The sequence below is a fragment of the Candoia aspera genome, chromosome 6 (genome assembly GCF_035149785.1).
Source record: "Candoia aspera isolate rCanAsp1 chromosome 6, rCanAsp1.hap2, whole genome shotgun sequence".
Taxonomy (NCBI): Eukaryota; Metazoa; Chordata; class Lepidosauria; order Squamata; family Boidae; genus Candoia; species Candoia aspera.
The window spans coordinates 74,923,528-74,943,040 of record NC_086158.1 but is presented as its reverse complement, the minus strand read 5'-3'; the positions used below and the strand labels follow the sequence as shown (position 1 = coordinate 74,943,040).

Sequence of the window (19,513 nt, the reverse complement as noted above, 5' to 3'; positions counted from 1 at the left end):
TCTGGGGGCACCAAAAACAGCTCGCGCAGCTGCATTCTGGACCAGCTGAAGCTTCTGGATACTTTTCAAGGGTAGCCCCATATAGAGTGCATTGCAATAGTTTATCTGAGAGATAACAAGGGCGTGAGTGACTGTTCGAAGGGCCTCCTGGTCCAGGAAGGGGTGTAACAGGTGCACAGCACGTAGCCGCACAAAGGCTCTCCTGGCCACAGCTGCCACCTGCTCTTCGAGCAGGAGCCGTGAGTCCAGGAGGACCAGTAAGTGAGCAAGCCGCATTCAAATATTTTTTTTAAAAAAGCCAAACAAACTGGGGGTGTTGCTGAGAAATATCAACTGTTGAAAAAGAAGAAGAGAAAAGTGGGGACAAGGGATCCACCAGCTAAATATTAGGAGGAAGGAGTATAGGTATGTTCACCGCCTTGAGTTATTTATAAAAATAATAAAGGCAGGATAAAAATTTAATTAATTAATTAATGTTTTACATGCTAATTTTGGAGTGAGCAGAGTGAATGCTGTGCTAGGAAAGTTGAAAAGGTGAAGGGAGGGAAATCAATCTGGTGTAATTTTTTTTTTAATGTTTCACAGTAACATTTGTAAGATGTACTGATTGCACCATCCTGAAAGCAAATGAGGTTGGTGGGCTGGCTTTCTTTCACTGCTGGATAGACAGAAACAAGTATTTGATTTAAATCAAGGACTTTACTGTTATAGTAACAATGCTATAAAATTGGCAATACGGCTCACGTTAATTTATGAGTAGGTTATTATTTATATGCTGTTTCAATCTTCCAGCCAGGTATTTTGTCTGCAACACACACTATCACAGCTGTCATCTTGACTTTTTAACCATAGCCTGTGGACACCCCTGCAGGTAGACATAAGATCTCATTGTGCCTGGATGGACTAGAGCAGTGACACTCAGCAGGGCAGAAAGAAATGCTTGCATCTGGTAGGCAGTGTCATATTTGCAAAGCAAGTTAATTTGGATTTCAGTAACTAAGTGTCATGTAGAAGATACGGAGGCTGTTTGACAGGACCTCTAGGACAAATTACTTGCAATTATGATGGTGATGAAGAAGTAACTTTACAACCAATGCCTACATTTACAACAACAAAAGCCTTCCCTATGAAACTGATCAAGATCTGGTCAGTTTCCGGTAGCAGCTGGGAGCTGGCCAGTTGGGTTCTAATTAACAAGGTCACAGCTGAGTTTGTTAACTTGCTGTTGGCATTTTTTAGGGAGGGTCTGCACTCTGGAGAAAAGCAGCTCAGGATGAGATAGCTTGTTTAAGCAATCTCTCCACCCTGCGAGGGGGCAAAAAAAAGGGGAAAAGAAAAACAGGTCAGGCACAGGACACTGTATGAGAGACCTTCATCTGAATGAGATGGCAGTAATCAGTGATCTTCACAGCATCTCTCATTCTCTCTGTCATGTGGTTCACTTAGTGACTGTGTTGCTTAGCGACCATTTGGTGAGAACCAATTGGAGTCACTAAATGAGGACTACCTGTATAGCTGTTACAATAAAAGTAGTCCTCACTACATGGCAATTATTTCTTAGTCTGGTCTACTTGTAAGGCTGACAATGGGCTTGACATTTGTGATGGAAAACAGAGCATCCTCTGGTTTAAAATAATGGGGCATAAGCCACATGTGAACAAAGATCCTAAGTTAGGGCAGTTCCTCATAGTCATGTTAAAGTCCTGCATTCTTTAAGATGGCAGAAAAACATGTCAGCATAAGTCCTTATCAGTGAGCCGTATTTTGTCCCAGTAAAGAGGCTAGTGGAATATGCAGTGGAGGAAATCAGACGTTTAATCCTTGGGAGAAGAGCAATGACAAATCTCGATAAAATAGTTAAGAGCAGAGACATCACACTGACAACAAAGGTCCGCAGAGTTAAAGCAATGGTGTTCCCCATAGCAACATATGGCTGCGAGAGCTGGACCATAAGGAAGGGTGAGCGAAGGAAGATCGATGCTTTTGAACTGTGGTGTTGGAGGAAAATTCTGAGAGTGCCTTGGATTGCAAGGAGATCAAACCAGTCCATCCTCCAGGAAATAAAGCCAGACTGCTCACTTGAGGGAATGATATTAAAGGGAAAACTGGAATACTTTGGCCACATAATGAGAAGACAGGACACCCTGGAGAAGATGCTGATGCTAGGGAGAGTGGAGGGCAAAAGGAAGAGGGGCTGACCAAGGGCAAGGTGGATGGATGATATTCTAGAGGTGACGGACTTGTCCCTGGGGGAGCTGGGGGTGTTGACGACCGACAGGAAGCTCCGGCGTGGGCTGGTCCATGAAGTCACGAAGAGTCGGAAGCGACTCAGTGAATAAACAACAAAGAGGCTAGTGAGTGATTCTGCTATAACTGTTTTAATGCAGGACACGTTAAGTAAAGCAATACGATGGATTGGACTGGCTTTGTTTACCCTCGACCATATCACATCTGGTGGGAAAAACATCCACCAATTCCAGTCCTTAACATGGCTGGCAAAGAGGCAAGTTGGAACAGGTGGAGGATGGGTTTAGTATCTGTCAGAATTTGCTTCAGTTTTACATGCCGGTTTTGCGTGGGTGCATTGAAATGGGGCAATCTATCAGTTGATAACAGCTGATCATCAGGCTTCTTTGGGACAGGGAGTTCGTGCTACTCAGGGTAACGCTATTTGGGAGTGGTGGTAAATCTCTGTTTGCAAGGTACCCGATATCAGGAGGTAGTCCTGGCTCCCTTTAGGGTGCAGCCATGCAAAAAACCTTGCTTCTATAATGCTAGTTGTTTTGCTTGCTCTTTTTCTTTTTTTCTTGCCATCGCACTTGGTCTCTCATATTATTGTCCCTGAGAATTACCATGACCTCCAAAGGGTTGTGCAAGCTATTGCATGTTGATCTCACTCTTACGAATCAGAGCTGCCAGCTAAGTCCTGATGAAAGCAATGTTGTGGTAGAGCAACTCAAAGAAACCAAGGGAGGCATCAAGGAACAGAAGCAACAAAGGAGATGCCTCTTTCGGCATTCAGTTTATGCAGTGAATAACAACACAAAGCTAGGGAAGAGGATGGTATCTTCCTGCCTCTGTCAGTCTTGTGCAAGAAATCACACTAATTGAAAGGAGCAAAAAATGCTCAGGATTTCACAACTCGTGTGGAGGCAGCCAAACTATTGAATGGCTGGTAGAGGGATGGAATGAAACACGAGAGTGGGCCACTCCATTTAGTTAGTGATCACATAAACTGAATGACCAAGGAGGACTAAGGAATCACATAGGTCACAGAGATTTGGGAGAAGAAATGGCAGTATGTGAGAGGCAGAGTTCTCACCTTCCTTTAGCAGATTGTATTGTAGCTGGGTGTGCAGGATTGCACAGAAGAAATGAAATCTTAGGGGTTCTTGTCTGATTTCCAACAGCTGCTAGGCAACCTGGTGCCCTTCATATACTTTGGACTTCTCATCAGTCCCAACTAGAACAGCTGATAATAAGGGGTAGTGGGAATTGTAGTTTTTTTTTAAAAAAAAAACTAGAGGCCTCAGGGTGCCTACTTCTAAATTAGATGACCTTGGAGGTCTTACCACTTCATGAATCTAACATCAAATCCCTACTGCACCCTCAGTTAGGCTGGCAAAACAAGTAGAAAGAGCTCTAGGTCTGAAGGACCATGAGCAGGAAGGAGGAGGAGGATACTGGAACCAGAACCACCTAGAGTCATGTATGTGAGATGGGCAGCTGTGTAAATCGAATAAATAAATGGAAAAGAAAGAAAAGCCCCCAAAATATCTAATTCTCTGTCTCTCTTACACATATACCTCACACCACACGCACACACATGCAAACATCTAGCTAAAATACAAATCAATTATAGGGAAAGACAAGAAGCTGAAGGACAGCAATGACCACCCCCTGAGGGTTTCTATTATTTTGGAATTAAAAACAAATAGAAAAAGCTATAAGGTGAACTGACCTAGTACTCAAGGAAGTGGACAGTACTATTTTAATTTTTAAAAATAAAAAATGTCAAAAGACATTTTGTCTTCCTCATCTTGGGAATTCTGGCATTATTCTAGAATATCTGGCAGGGAACAAATCGGGCAAGCTGCTTTAAAAGGATCTTTTCTATGCTGAGTGTTATGTAAAATAAGAGAAGAGAATGTGTGGAAGGCCTTACAGAAAAGCCCCAGGGACTAAGGAGGGAAAGGCTGCATTTCAGAAATAAGAAAATACAGTTTTAGAATTAAAATAGAAACGTCTATTGCACAATGCATATCTAAGTTGGGATATATGTCTACTGTTAACCTGTATTCAGATCCAAAGTTCACACCATACCCCAAGGCTGTTTGGAGGTGATATTCCACATGCTGTTGAACCATTATTTCTCACTTGGTTCAGCAGGAATTTAAAAGAGGTCATAAAACAAAACAAAACAACATGATCCTGTATGAAACTCTGAAATGAAATTCAGAGTTTCCCTTGGGGTAAGTCTGTGCTTCTCCTGCTGAACCTACCCAGAACTTTGTGCCCTTAGGACCAAGAAACCTGTTCAAATCCATAATGAAAAAGAAACGTGCAGTTTTGTTGTATATGATTAATAGGCAGTGGGAAAACCCCTGGGTTGATCATGATGGGAAACTAAGTGGTCAGCTAGTGGCAGTCCACTCGTCTTCCAGTTATTAGCCCGTTATTAGTGATTAGTTGGTTTATTTTTTAATTTATGAGCCAGGTACACAGATAGCCCCTAGTGTGGTACCTAGAAATGTCAACACATATGAAGATACTTGATTTGGTGCCTATCAATTTCTCATTCCAACCTGACTTTTCCAAATTTCTAAGATCTCCCTCTCCCTTCCCCCCCCCATTCTTCTTCTTCCTATTCTTCAGCTCATTTCATCCATAAGTAAGTATACCTATAGATCCCAAATGGGCCTCCCTGTTGGGCTTTGTCACTCAACTTTGGTGGGGGGGGGGATGCGGTAATGTTGCAGTAATGCCTTGCACCACTCTCTATAATCTATCCTGCTCAGTCTTGGCATCATCTGGTGAATTGCAGTGATCTGGTGAGATGGAGAGCTGATATGGTGATAAAGAGCCTTATAAAGCTATTGGGACTGTCATGAAATTTAATATTCAGTTTATTCCTCAGGAACGGAGTGAGCTCAAAGCTGTACAAGAGACTGCTTGCATTCCTGTGGGCAGAGTCCTTGACCGGCTGTCCAAGCATGGCAACTCAGGGCACCATCCACTTGTCAGCAAGCCAGAATAGAGTAACGATAGGGATTGGCAATGGGGACACCACATTTTATACCAGTATAATCTGATTTGAAGATGGGTGGAGTGCACTTTAATGCAGCAGCAAGGAAGGCCCAGAGAAAAAGCATATTCATGCCTCTTAAGAAAAATTTCTCAAGGGATATCTCTCACATTTACTGCTTGTATTGGATTTGGAGGGTATTATGTCTGTGTTTATTACAAATATTTGCATGCTGATCACTTGCATGACTTTAGGAGACTTACAACATCCATCAGTACAGCCATTAAAAAAACCGGCCCAACATTACAGCAAAATCTGTTAATGTCCTCAATTAAAATCGTTTCTCACTGAATGCCTTACAAAAGATGGCAATTTTTACAATTTTCTTAAAAGACAAGGTGGGTGGGGACAGTTTGACTAAGTAGAGTTGGCAGATCCTACTGGAGAAGATGGTCCTGAGGGTAACAAGGGCCCAAGCCATATAGGGCTTTATAGGTCATGACCAGCAACTTGCATTAGACCCAGAACCCTGTTGGCAACCAAGGCAGCTCCTGAAAGGTAATTGGTATTCTACTGAACTGGATAGTGCCAATCGGCAAGTAGGCACATGCATTCCTTGCCTGCTGCAACTTATAGCACATCTTCAAGATCATGAAAATAGCAGCAGTCTAACTGAGAGATTACAAGGGCATGAGTTTTCAATCCCTTCAACTGAGATGTACAGTATATATGAGGTTCATATATGAAGCCCCAATAAAACCATGGAACAAGGTGGTTGCAAGTTTTTAATTTCAGCCTTCATGTCCTGCTAACTGTTAGTTGAATTGGGATCAATATATGAAGCCAGCCATTTTCAATCTGCTGCCCTCTAAATGAGTTGAACTTTATTTCCTAGCCTGGAGGTTGGCAAAAGTTACATAAAACACTACAGTATTTGATAACACTCATGTTTTCTGTGATCTATTGGTAAAGAAATTGAAAACAAGCATTCATAATAGCTATTATCACCACACAATGGTGATATTTATTATCATCAAGTCCTAAAGAGCAAAGTCTAATAACTCTTAATGCTGTTTTGCTCAAGGAAAATCTTATATATTTGCAATCACTGATCCATGGCCTTCAACATAAAAGTTGCTGGTTACAACATGCAAAATCTGTTTTCATTTGTTATTCTATTAGTTAAGCAGGATGTCACTTGTGTAAGAGTATTCATTTTCATCAGGAAAATACATGTTAATTTCTTTCACAAGATTACATATGCAATTTTTTTTTTTTGCTTTTTAAGGATTGAGGACCTTCAGGTCAGCAAGTCTTATTGAAATCACTGGGTGAGTTTTCTTCAATCTTTTGGGAAAAAAAGTTTTAACTACAAGTTTAACGATCTGTTAAAAATGATTTTTTGGAATGTACATGTTTGGAAAGGATGATTAGTATTAGCTTTAGAAAGATTTAAACAGATTAAGGGCTCAGATGGACTTGATTTAAGACTTTAAAGTTGATTGAAAGGATCCTTTTCCATGAGAAAATACCTATGTTTCCATTGGGAAATAACTCATAAGATGACTTTGAGGACACTAGATGGCTACTTTAAGAGAGATCTGCAATGGATGGGTTAAGGAAATTTCAAAGTTATTTACTATTACAGAAGAATTAGAAGGTGTTACTGAAGAGGAACAAGCCCCATTGAATAAATCTGAAATTGATTTGAAGGTGGATTCAAAAATAATAGATTTAAAAATGAAACTGGATGATGATATAATAATTTAAAAAGACATACGTGTTAATGGTTTTCCTACTAACGATTAAGACTGCTATTGTACCTAATCATTTTGGCCAGGTGAAGAGGTTGTATTTGATTGTCTCCTTTCACATGCTTGATGGCAATCGCCTGGGGGGAGGAACCTGCCCGGACTTGTTTCACTTCCTCTTTTTCTCTGTGCCGGCATGTAGCAAGCCAGGCTTGCTCTCAATGAGAGCTAAGTCCTTTAAATATGTTTTTGCTTTTGATTTGCTTTCTGTAAATAAATTATTTTTATAGATATGCCTGGTGTGTGTGACTTTTCTGATCTCTCCTGGGCCAAAGGCTTTCCCAGCAATCTGCCAACAATACGAATATTACACAAGAGACAATTGGTCTTGCAAATATCCAGGCAATATGCCACCTAAGGCTTTATGGATAACAATCAGCATCTTGAATTGCATCCAGAAACCTACTTGTAAATAGTGCAGTTTGCATAATAGAGGCATTACATGGATGTACCCAGCCACTCCCATAATTACATCTCATTCTGGACCAGCAGCTGAGTGATCTTCAAGAGTAGCCCCAGGTAGAACAAATTACAGTAATCCGCACATAAAGTGATTAAATCTTGTGTGACTGTCAGTGGGACCTTCTTAGCCAGGAAGGGTTGCAAGTGATACATTAGCCAAAGGTCCCCTAGCCATGGCCTCAGCTTGTCCATCAGGTAGTCAGAATAAGTCCAGGAGGACACCCACATCACAGACCTGCTTCAGGGGGAGAGATGCTCCATTCAAGGGGAGAGATGCTCCATTCAAATAACCACTGGAAGAGAGAACCAGATGTTCTCTGGAGAAACAAGCAACTCTGTCTTGTTTGGGTTCAACCTTATCTTGTTTCATCCTGTCCAGACCCTCCCAGTTTCCAGGCACCAACTCCATACCACAACAAATCCACCTTATCCCAGGATGGTAATGTGTAGCTGAATATCATCAGTGTACTAGTAATTCTTCAGCCCAGAGACTGTAATAACTGACAGATGATCTCTCCCAGTGGCCTTATATAGATATTAGGCAGCAAGATGAGAGAATCCATTCCTGTGGAATTGCCCAAGGGGATGTTGAACTTTCCTGGCCCACCACAACTGACTAGAACTGCTCTCTAAGGAAGGAAGAGAACCACTGTAAAACAGTGCCTACAATCCCTAACTCTCTCAGATAATTCAGAAGGATACAGAGCTTGATGGTATCAAAGGCTGATGAGAGGTCAGGTGGGAACAAGAGAGGTTGACCCATCCTGGTCCCAACAAAGTTTCTTCAGCAGAGTCAACTTTATCAAATAGTTCTTCATTAGCTCTTAAAAAAAACTACTGTGCTTGTACATACATGGATATATTGCAGATCCATCCCACTATTATCTTTAGGGATACGCAACATGATGCAAAGTGCAAAACAGAATAAGAAATAGCAAGCCAAAGAAATTAAGGGCATGAGATAAGAATATGTAGTTTATGAAAACACATTCACAGTGTCTTCATATGCTTGCTTCCATCATATACTGCTTCATATGTTGCCCTTTTTTTAACTTCCCACCTCTGCCTTTCTGCCTCTCATCAGTTCCATCTAGCCATAACTATCTTGGTTTTCTACTTACGCTTGATCAATTCTCTTTTCTTCCATATATTTGTTTTGCTGTTTGATCCTCAGTCATTCTCTGTATATGATCCAACCACCAGAGCTTCCTGTCGGTCGTCAACACCCCCAGCTCCCCCAGGGACAAGTCCGTCACCTCTAGAATATCATCCATCCACCTTGCCCTTGGTCGGCCCCTCTTCCTTTTGCCCTCCACTCTCCCTAGCATCAGCATCTTCTCCAGGGTGTCCTGTCTTCTCATTATGTGGCCAAAGTATTCCAGTTTTCCCTTTAATATCATTCCCTCAAGTGAGCAGTCTGGCTTTATTTCCTGGAGGATGGACTGGTTGGATCTTCTTGCAGTCCAAGGCACTCTCAGAATTTTCCTCCAACACCACAGTTCAAAAGCATCGATCTTCCTTCTTTCAGCCTGCCTTATGGTCCAGCTCTTGCAGCCATATGTTACTACGGGGAACACCATTGCTTTAACTATGCGGACCTTTGTTGTCAGGGTGATGTCTCTGCTCTTAACTATTTTATCGAGATTGGTCATTGCTCTTCTCCCAAGAATTAAGCGTCTTCTGATTTCCTGGCTGCAGTCAGCATCTGCAGTAATCTTTGTGCCTACAAATACAAAGTCTTTCACTGCTTCTACATTTTCTCCCTCTATTTGCCAGTTATCAATCAAGCTGGTTGCCATAATCTTGGTTTTTTTGAGGTTTAGCTGCAAGCCAGCTTTTGCACTTTCTTCTTTCACCTTCATCATAAGGCTCCTCAGTTCCTCTTCGCTTTCAGCCATTAAAGTGGTACCATCTGCATATCTGAGATTGTTAATGTTTCTTCCAGTGATTTTAATTCCAGCCTTGGATTCCTCAAGCCCAGCATGTCGCATGATGTGTTCTGCGTACAAGTTGAATAGGTAGGGTGAGAGTATACAGCCCTGCCGTACTCCTTTCCCAATCTTAAACCAGTCCGTTGTTCCGTGGTCTGTTCTTACTGTTGCTACTTGGTCGTTATACAGATTCTTCAGGAGGCAGACAAGATGACTTGGTATCCCCATACCACTAAGAACTTGCCACAATTTGTTATGGTCCACACAGTCAAAGGATTTAGACTAGTCAATAAAACAGAAATAGATGTTTTTCTGAAACTCCCTGGGTTTTTCCATTATCCAGCGGATAATGGCAATTTGGTCCCTAGTTCCTCTGTCTTTTCTAAACCCAGCTTGTGCATCTGGCAATTCTCGCTCCATGAATTGCTGAAGTCTATCTTGCAGGATCTTGAGCATTACCTTATTGGCATGTGAAATGAGTGCCACTGTTCGATAGTTTGAACATTCTTTAGTGTTTCCCTTTTTTGGTATGGGGATATAAGTTGATTTCTTCCAGTCTGATGGCCATTCTTGTGTTTTCCAAATTTGCTGGCATATAGCATGCATTACCTTGACAGCATCATCTTGCAAGATTTTGAAAAGTTCAGCTGGGATGCCGCCGTCTCCTGCTGCCTTGTTATTAGCAATGCTTCTTAAGGCCCATTCAACCTCACTCTTCAGGATATCTGGCTCTAGCTCACTGACCACACTGTTAAAGCTATCCCTGATATTGTTATCCTTCCTATACAGGTCTTCTGTATATTCTTGCCAGCTTTTCTTGATCTCTCCTTTTTCTGTTTGGTCCTTGCCATCTTTGTTTTTGATCATACCCATTTTTGCCTGGAATTTACCTCCAGGTGTTCTAATTTTATGGAAGAGGTCTCTTCTCCTTCCTATTCTATTGTCTTCTTCCACTTCCGCGTAGTGCTTGTTTAAAAATAATTCCTTATCTCTTCTGGCTAACCTCTGGAATTTTGCATGTAATTGGGCATATCTCCCTCTACCACTGTTGCCTTTTGCTTTCCTTCTTTCTTGGGCTACTTCTAGTGTCTCAGCAGACAGCCATTTTGCCTTCTTGGTTTTCTTTTTCTTTGGGATGTATTTTGTTGCTGCCTCCTGATCAATGTTGCGAGCTTCTGTCCAGAGTTCTTCCGGGACCCTATCTACTAAGTCCAGTCCCTTAAATCCTTCACCTCCACTGCATATTCCTTAGGAATATTAGTGAGCTCATATCTAGCTGATCTGTGGGTCTTCCCTAATCTCTTTAGTCTGATCCTAAATTGTGCAATAAGAAGTTCGTGATCGGAACTACAGTCAGCTCCAGATCTTGTTTTTACCGACTGTATAGATGTCCGCCACCTTTGGCTGCAAAGGATGTAGTCAATCAGATTTCGGTGTTGTCCATCTGGTGAAGTCCATGTATAAAGCCGTCTCTTAGGTTGTTGGAAGAGAGTGTTTATTATGCAGAGTGAGTTGTCTTGGCCAAATTCTATCAGCCTATGTCCTGCTTTGTTTTGTTCTCCCAGGCCATGCTTACGTGTAATTCCAGGTGTCATTTGACTGCCCACCTTAGCATTCCAGTCTCCCGTGATGAAAATAACATCTCTTTTAGGCGTGTTGTCCAGTAGGTGCTGCAGATCCTCAGAGAACTGCTCTACTTCAGCTTCTTCAGCATCTGTGGTTGGGGCGTATATTTGGATCACTGTGATGTTAGATGGCTTGCCCTGAATTCGAACGGAGATCATTCTATCGTTTTTTGGATTGTATCCAAGCACTGCTTTAGCCACTTGACTATTAATTATGAAGGCTACTCCATTTCTTCTGTGGTCCTCTTGTCCACAGTAGTAGATCTGGTGGTCATTTGATGTGAAGTGGCCCATTTCAGTCCATTTCAGTTCACTGACGCCCAAAATGTCTATCTTTAATCTTGAGATCTCACCAATAACCACAATATCCAATTTGCCCTGGCTGATAGATCTTACATTCCAGGTTCCAATGGTGTGTTGATCCTTAGAACATCGGATTCGCCGTTCACCACCAGCACCGTCGGCCGCTAGCCATCCTTTCGGCTTTGAGCTAGCTGCGTCATCACGTCTGGGGCTAGTTGAAGTTATCCTCTGTTCCTCCCCAGTAGCATTTTGATCATCTTCCGATCTGGGGGTCTCATCTTCCGATGGTATACTGACATATCTCTGGTTGTACTGATCCATTTAGTTTTCACGCCAAGAATACTGGGGTGGGTTGCCATTACCTTCCCCAGGGATCACATTTAGTCTGACCTCTCTGTCACAACCTTCCCGTCTTGGGTGGCCCTTCATGGTTTAGCTCATGGCATCATTGAGGTGCCCAAGCTCCAGCACCACGACAAGGTAACAATCCTTTGCTGAAGCTTTTGTACCTAGTCCACATTAATTCAACACCCATTCATACATGTTATCTACACATATTTCAAAATCAAAAGAGGAAGAGATCAAAGCCAGTGTCATGGGAGGTTAATTTCTTAAAGAGAGAAAGTGAATGAGAGACTATGTAATAATTCCTATCTACCTACCTACCTACCTGAACTTTGTAATCTAAATGCTGTAAATTCCAGGATGTTAGGAGTTCAAGGATGAATTGATACATGATCTTGTTTAGTTTTTTTTTTATGTTAACTAATACAGCAGAAGTTATCAAGGAATCCTCATCCAATCTGCAATTTTTCAGGCACAGTGCATGCTACATGTGTAAAAATAAAATCAAGGCAGGCTCTACTGTTGGACAATGTGAGGCAGTTGCCCAAGGATCAGCAGTGGTATTAAGTAGCTGGAGGCAAGAGTTATGGATGCTCTCTGGATATCCATCTTGCAGCCCTAACCTCATCTGTTATTGAGGTTGACTTCTGTCTCTGGAACTGTGTGTGGTGCCTTGTCTCCTTCTTTACAAGAACAAAAATATCTGAGGTTATCCAGAGATGCATAAAGTATCTACCTAGGTTACCACTACTTCTATTTGACCTGTTTCCTCTACTTCTCTTTTTATAGTTGTTCAATAGATGAACTAATCCAAATCAGCTGTTGCTCTACGAGTTGCTATTGCTGCCTTCGTGATGACAGTGCTGGCAGTGGTTGTATCCCTCTTAGTCCTCTATTTTCTCCCAAGTGAGGGCAGCAATGGTGGTAAGTCTCTGGTCTTCTTATATCAGCACTGTAATACCAATGGGATAATGGTGCTCATGAAGTTATTATCAACTGCACTTGAGAGATTTCTTGCCAAGGATGGGATTGGAATGATGGGATTGGAGGGAACACACTTCTCATCCTGAAGGTGCTGTGCTCTCAAGGCAGTTTCATCAGACTCAGTTTTGGACTCCCCAAGCAGCATTCTTTCAACCATGTAAACCTAGGTCTAAGAAAGTAGATACGTTTTTAAATTCCAAATTCTGCACTGCCCCCTTCTGTGTTGGAAGGAGTGCCCAATTCTTCTCTGTGTGTTTTTCAGGCGTTAATTCTGTATTTTCTAAAGAGGGTTACTTAGTTGGTGTTGGTCGGGCAGATTGCACTGGTCCAATAGCTGAAGTACCTTTGGTGAGTATTTGCCTGGATTCAATAGCTCACAGCCTCCGTACCCCAACCGTCTAACATCCTACCCAAACTCCTGCCTACTCTCTTCAGAGCCTCCCACCTGACCCCCTTCTATCACGCTCTCATCCTAGCTTGGCGGCACGGGGCCCCATGCCTTCTGACCTCTTGCAGTGGGAGAGGAGGCTTCTCCTCCAGTCCCGGCCTACCCCCCAGAAACCAGACATCAAGCCCTTTCCCCTCCAGTCCCAAAATATTCCCACTCTGGTCCTCTGAACTGCCTTCCTTCCAATCTTCTATGTCACAGCAAGCTAAAGCTCCCAGCCAGGACCACTTTTTTCTCCTCTGGCTTCTTCTTTCCTTGTTAGCCCTTCAAGGTGGTACAGACAAGAAGCACGGCAGTGAATACTGGCTCCCCTCTTCGGCTGGTGACTCTCCCAAGGTCGTTCCCACATGCCATTGCATTCATTCCAACCTTCTTCTACAACTCCTGTACATTCCTCCTCAAGGTTCTCTTAGGAAAGATATACCAATAAGCAAATAATGTAATGCACCACTCTGCCTACCTGAGCTGAAACATTTCCATACACACTGGTGCTGGGTTATTTTAAAAAAAGTTCCCCCTTGTGAGTTTGATAACTTCTTCTTTCTTTCCCATACAAATTACAGTTTGGTGGAAATGTTCAGAAGGGTTTTGGAGACCACACCCAAGGTTTGAGAAGCCACATGCAGTCCTGGAGTCTCAGACTATAACATTTCTGATAGAGAGAGGATTGGGTTATGTGTGTGGTTAATGATACCCAGCTTGCATCCCCCAGTAGAATCTGGAAGGGGGCTGCCTTTGGGACCCTACTCTGAAGGAGTGATCCCACCAGGGATCACAAGGTCTTCTGCGTTGCTTTCCCCCCTTTTGGAGGAGCATTTCTCCCAAGCTTAAGCTGGCAACAACCCTATGTGGGTTTAGGAAAGCTTGGCTGTTCCGAAAGGCCTTTGGGGGTTGAAATGACTAGATCTCCTCTTATAGTAAGATGAGGGCTTATATGAGTTACTCGCTGCTCCTTGGTACAGGATGATGACATGATGTGAGAGAGTAATTATTGTTCTTACATTGAAGGAACAATATGAGTAATATGAGTAAGGAATGTTAGGAATTACATTCCTATATGTATATATTTTTTTCACTTAGCCACTCACAGCCAATCACCACTGAAGCAGTTTCTAATCTTAAGTAAGTGAATAAATAATGAAATCTTACGTTCCGCTGTAGATGGGCTATGGCAGTCTAGATCAGAGTGGTGCCGGCATAATCTCACGACAATATTGCAGAAGTTTCATCCTTGCGGAGCGAAAGAATAACACCAAACGAGTATTGTTCGTGGTTGCTGAGATAGGAATGATGTCTCAAAGACTGAGGCTAGAGGTAAGTGGGGAATAACCAGGACCTGATGTGACCTGACCTTATCTTTTTTGCTTTATATGAACTGAAACACACCAACACTCCTTACCACAGTGACGTAATGATAATTACTTAAAGATCTAGGAGGTTGTACAGCTACGAGCGATATAATTTCAGAGGATGAAATTATTCAGATGATATCTGAAAGAATTCAGATGATATCCTTGGGATTTGAGGAATGGAGCTGGATTTCACCAAATGATTTTTCATCGACCATATAATATCCAAAATCAAAAAAGAAAACAGAAAGAGGGAAAGAGCAACAGTAACTCTTAGGGGAAAAAACCCAGAGAGATATACCTGAATGCCCCACCAGTAGAAAATTAGGAATTAAGAGATAGATCTTTAATTTTAGTCAAGTTCTACATGTAGACCGTCGGGTATCAATTCCTAGCAGGAGCTGGCTTCCATTTTCTGGCTAAGCTTTCTGTGTTATGGATTATTTAATGTATTTAATTCATCACTGCAGATAACCTTCAGGTCCCATAACACAGCACTGTAATTAAGACAGCTTTTCTTATCCTGATTTAGTGGGTGTGGATTACAATCCCAACATCACCAGGTGTGATTTAGAGTTTTCCCTACAGAAGCCTGCTTAATGCCTTGATAAACGCATACAGGTGTGTGTCTTCAAAGTGCCTTAGCACACTTTCTCTGGGAATGTGTGTACACCCACGCACTTCTAATTCTCATTGCTGAATGCCTTCAGTATTACTCCTCTCCTTGTTCTTTTGGAAAGATTTTATATAAAAGTAAAATCTACAATGTAAGAGGATATATTTCTTGCAAACCTTTTTTTAAGGTAATGAAACAGTTAAAAGATAAATATGGAGATCTCTACAATCACGACAATGTTATATTGAGTGGAACTCATACCCATTCTGGACCTGGAGGCTATTTCCAATACACCCTCTTTCTGATAGCAAGCGGAGGACTTATAAAGCCATCACTGACTGCCATTATCAAAGGAATCCTAAAGGTAAGACCACGTCCAATCTAGCATATTAACTGCATGTAATGGTATGAAATTGTTTCTCATCATCCTTTGGACATTCCTCCAAGAGAACAGCTCCTTCCTCCACAGCCTGGAGACCCTGAGAAAATACCCACTGTAGGAACCTGGAAGATAAATTGGATTCTAATGGGAAAACAATCCCGTTGCTAAGATTTCTCCAACCTTACTGTATCCAGGAGCTCTGGAAGGATCTTGCTTTCTGGGGAGGTGGACGGTTAAAACCTTGACCTATTAATTGCAGGATGCAGTAGGCTGACCTAGCAGGTAGCAATGTAGACAAGGTTAAAAATGAACAGTTGGATGGGCAGTTCCTTCATGGTCTATATACGGTTCAGGTGATAACATCTAGCTGTCCTTGGGTGATCTCAAAGAAAGCTAAGCAGGATTGCATCTGGTTAGTAGTGGGATGGGAGACCATTGGGAAATTGCAGAAGGGGAGAAAAAGACTTAGAAGAAGAAGGCAATGGTCAACCACTTTTGTATTGTTTTGAGGAAAACTACATGGATGTTCCCTTGCTGTCGCCAGGAGCTGAGCTCAACTGAAGGAGTTCTTACCTTTTTCAACAGATGCATATGTTTCTTTTGATTTATTTAGCATAATTACTACATAAGTAAATAAGGTTCCAAATGTGTTCAATTCAGGGGGAGCTTTTCTCATTAAATACACATCGGATTGTGATGTAATATTCCATTGCAGGCTGATATCTGATAGTACTACCAGGTCCTGATCTAGAAGATATCGAGTGGCATAAATAGGATTTGTTTACATTTACCTCTGTGATAGGATGCAGCCTGCCTGTATGCATTACTCTGAAGCAGAATTTTCTTATACTATAATATAATTATAACACATCAGTGTTCAAGCAGCCACCCTTTGGCTTGGGAGGGTTGCTGGCCAATATGGCATCATCCGAGGGAAGGGTTATCCCATGCATTCTCAGAGCCACACTTCTTTGTGACTCCGGTCCATGTAAGATCTGTGAGATTTTCAGGGGCCACGAGACTCTTTGTTGTGGTTGATTTTCGGTAATGTAACTACCTTCATTAGCAAAAAAGCAGGATGCAAATCAAAGTGTCTCAATTTCCATGTTTTATCCCTATTTTCTAATTTTCAGAGTATTGAGATGGCCCATCAAAATATGGTGAAAGGACACGTTTTCATCAGCACAGGTTTGGCAGAGAACTGCCAGATCAACAGAAGTCCTCTTTCTTACCTTCAGAATCCAGACTCTGAAAGACACAGGTAAATAGGGGAAAGTCTTGAGGCATTTTTATTAATTATAATGGAAGTATTGTGGGTCTTATAATTCAGCTAAGACACAGTATTCACTTGCTCTAAGCCAGTGTTTCTCAACTTTAGCAACTTCAAGCTATATGGACTTCAGCTCCCAGAATTCCCCCCTGCTCTAAACAATTATTTATTTGTTTTTTAGAACTTGCTCAAAGAAACCAGAATCCTATGAGTATTTTATAGGAGCTATATCTTCATTCTTCACCCTTTTCCTGTTCTGTGCCCTTCACTTTGGACTTCAGCTCCTAATAGTTGCATCTATTAGGGCCAATAGCATAGGGGTGTGCCAGTCAGAGTCCAAAGCATCTCGAGGCATGAGGTTGCCAAGTAGGCAAGCTATCTGAAGGGCACTAGGTGCCTTTTTTTCAGCACAAAAATTGTAGACACCGTTCCATCAACCCATTGTCTTCTCAGGAAAATTGAGAACTGGACTTAGATGTCCACCTATTAGAGATATAATGAATATCTCTGATTTTTATTTAAAGGGAGACTTGCTAAAGTTGTGCATAATCATAGCTCCAAAAGAGAGAGAGAAAAAACCCAATGACTATGGGACATGATATGTATTTTGCAAATCTGCTGAGCCCTATGTGGATAAACAATGAGCAATACAGAAGTTATGATGACGCTGAGCGAGGGGGACTTATAATGGGTCCTTGTAGTTGCAGCCGTCACACTGTCCCCATGGTCCTGTCTATGGGACATGATTTGTATTTTGCAAATCTGCTGAGCCACGTGACTTGTGTCCAAGGTCAGGATGCAAACAGAAAAGGCCTGAAGTTGCATCATGACTTACTGATGCATGTTACATCTCTTTTCATTATTGCGGTTTGTATCAGTTGGTTTTGCCTCTGCTCTATAACTGGAAACATGAAGTCCATTTCACAATCCTTGGGCAACCAACAGTAATTCTAGAGTGGGAGGAGGCAAATGTTTGAGGGTTGGTTGGCATTCCTGGAATTTGGTTGCCGTTCTTAAAATATGGCCACAGCTTGTGATCCTATCCAGAATGATTAAAGCGGTGTTTCCCTGAAGTTACGTGCCGTGATCAAGCTGAGCTTTCTCTTCTGCCTGATCAGTTGGGGCGGAGAGAACCTCACAGGAGCAGCAAAAACATCATCTCTAGTCTTTGAGGGCTGTAGACAGAAGGAAAACCAAAAATCATGACCCACGGTACAAACCAAGGAATCAGAAGGCGGCCTGTTCTGGTTTCCCTTCTGGTTGCCTTTAACGAGCACAAAGCAATGGTGTTGGCTTCAGGTTTTGGTAGGGTTTTAGCAACAGTTTCTCCATCGATGCTTTCCCTCCTTTCATGGTTGTTTTTCCCTGATCATTTTCCAAAATCCATTCATGCCCAGTGGGAGAGGACAAGATACTCAGAAGGTACTATTTGTTCCTCCTTGTTCCACTCACTGTTTGCTTACTTGATGAGGGACGGTGAGTATCGACTGCTGGGCATAGGAATGGCAATGCCGGGAGGTTCAAGAGACTGGTGACGGGCTCTTTCTGGGCCATTCGTTTATTTATTCCTTTGAAACCACCTGAAACTTATGTCATTTGGCAGTTTACAGAAAACAAAACATCCTCGGTATAATAACAACGTAATAGATATAAACATAGCCATAAAGCAACATGGATCATTAACTGAAAAACCAGAACAAGATAAAAATGGAACTTGGCACGTACCTGACAAGGCCACAATTAAATATTCCAGTTGCTGTGAAAGTCTCTCTTTTCTCCCCCCTCCCCCATGTTGTCCAGGTATTCATCAAACACAGACAAAGAAATGGTGGTGCTGAAAATGGTGGCAGACAATGGCCAAGAGATTGGAATGTTTAGGTGAGAACTCCTTTGAAAACAGAAGGGAACCATCCCAGGCAGATTGTATTTGTTCATTCTGTTCCCAGCAGGGCAATGACATGATCGATTGATTTATCGCCTACATATATAGGAGCTCAGGAAGGCTGGTATAGTGTGGTAGGTTGGGATGAGAGAGAGGGTGACTGGCCCAAAGTCACCTGTGAGCTTGAATGGGCAAAGGTAGCCTTGAACCTTGGTCTTCCTGCTTCAAGGCCAACACCTTTACCTACGTCACACCTTTATACTACTTCATACTTGGTCTGATGAGTTGGTGAAGATGAAATGACAGGAAGGCTGGAGGGTGAAGGAAAGAAAGTATGGCATAGATGTGAGATGTTGACTTGTGGGGTGAAGAACAAAGGAAGGAATATAAGTCCCCATCCCAGGAATTTCCAGGTTGGTATCCTCCACAGGTATTGGAACTGCACCTCCCAGTTTTGTTCGGTTTTTTAATGGTAACTAAGAGGCAGGGTTCATGTGGCACTGAGTGGTAGGTGGCAGAATTGCAACTGCAACTCTCCCCACGACCTGAGTTCGATCCCAGAGGAAGAACTCAGCTGGGATTCTCGGGTAGCCAGCTCAGGCCGACTCAGCCTTCCATCCTTCCGAGGTTGGTAAAATGAGCACCCAGCTTGCTGGGGAAGGTGACAGCTGGGGAAGGCAATGGCAAAGCACCCCACTATAGTCTGCCAAGAAAACGTCGCAAAAGCAGCATCCCCCCAAAGGGTCAGACGTGACTCGGTGCTTGCACAGGAGACCTTTCACCTTTCACCTCAAGAGGCAGGGTGAGGTCAGAATTGGAAGTATGGCTTGCTGGGAGATGGGTTAAACGTGTGTTCCTGC

General features: G+C 42.4%; 2 protein-coding genes across 2 annotated transcripts in view; one reads left to right on the top strand and one right to left on the bottom strand.

Moving 5' to 3' along the window:
• LOC134500247 (putative lysosomal acid lipase/cholesteryl ester hydrolase) overlaps window positions 1-19,513 on the bottom strand; it is a 265,244-nt gene that overhangs the window by 120,941 nt on the left and 124,790 nt on the right. The gene's annotated exons all lie outside the window — the stretch shown is intronic.
• The window catches only part of LOC134500250 (putative neutral ceramidase C), a 46,071-nt gene continuing 39,050 nt past the window's right edge, over window positions 12,493-19,513 (top strand). The window contains exons 1-6 of the mRNA XM_063307439.1: window positions 12,493-12,646; window positions 12,969-13,054; window positions 14,316-14,468; window positions 15,307-15,483; window positions 16,635-16,762; window positions 18,572-18,649. Of these exons, the coding sequence (XP_063163509.1) occupies window positions 12,577-12,646; window positions 12,969-13,054; window positions 14,316-14,468; window positions 15,307-15,483; window positions 16,635-16,762; window positions 18,572-18,649 (692 nt within the window). The 5' untranslated portion in view covers window positions 12,493-12,576. The remainder of the gene's footprint in view (window positions 12,647-12,968; window positions 13,055-14,315; window positions 14,469-15,306; window positions 15,484-16,634; window positions 16,763-18,571; window positions 18,650-19,513) is intronic.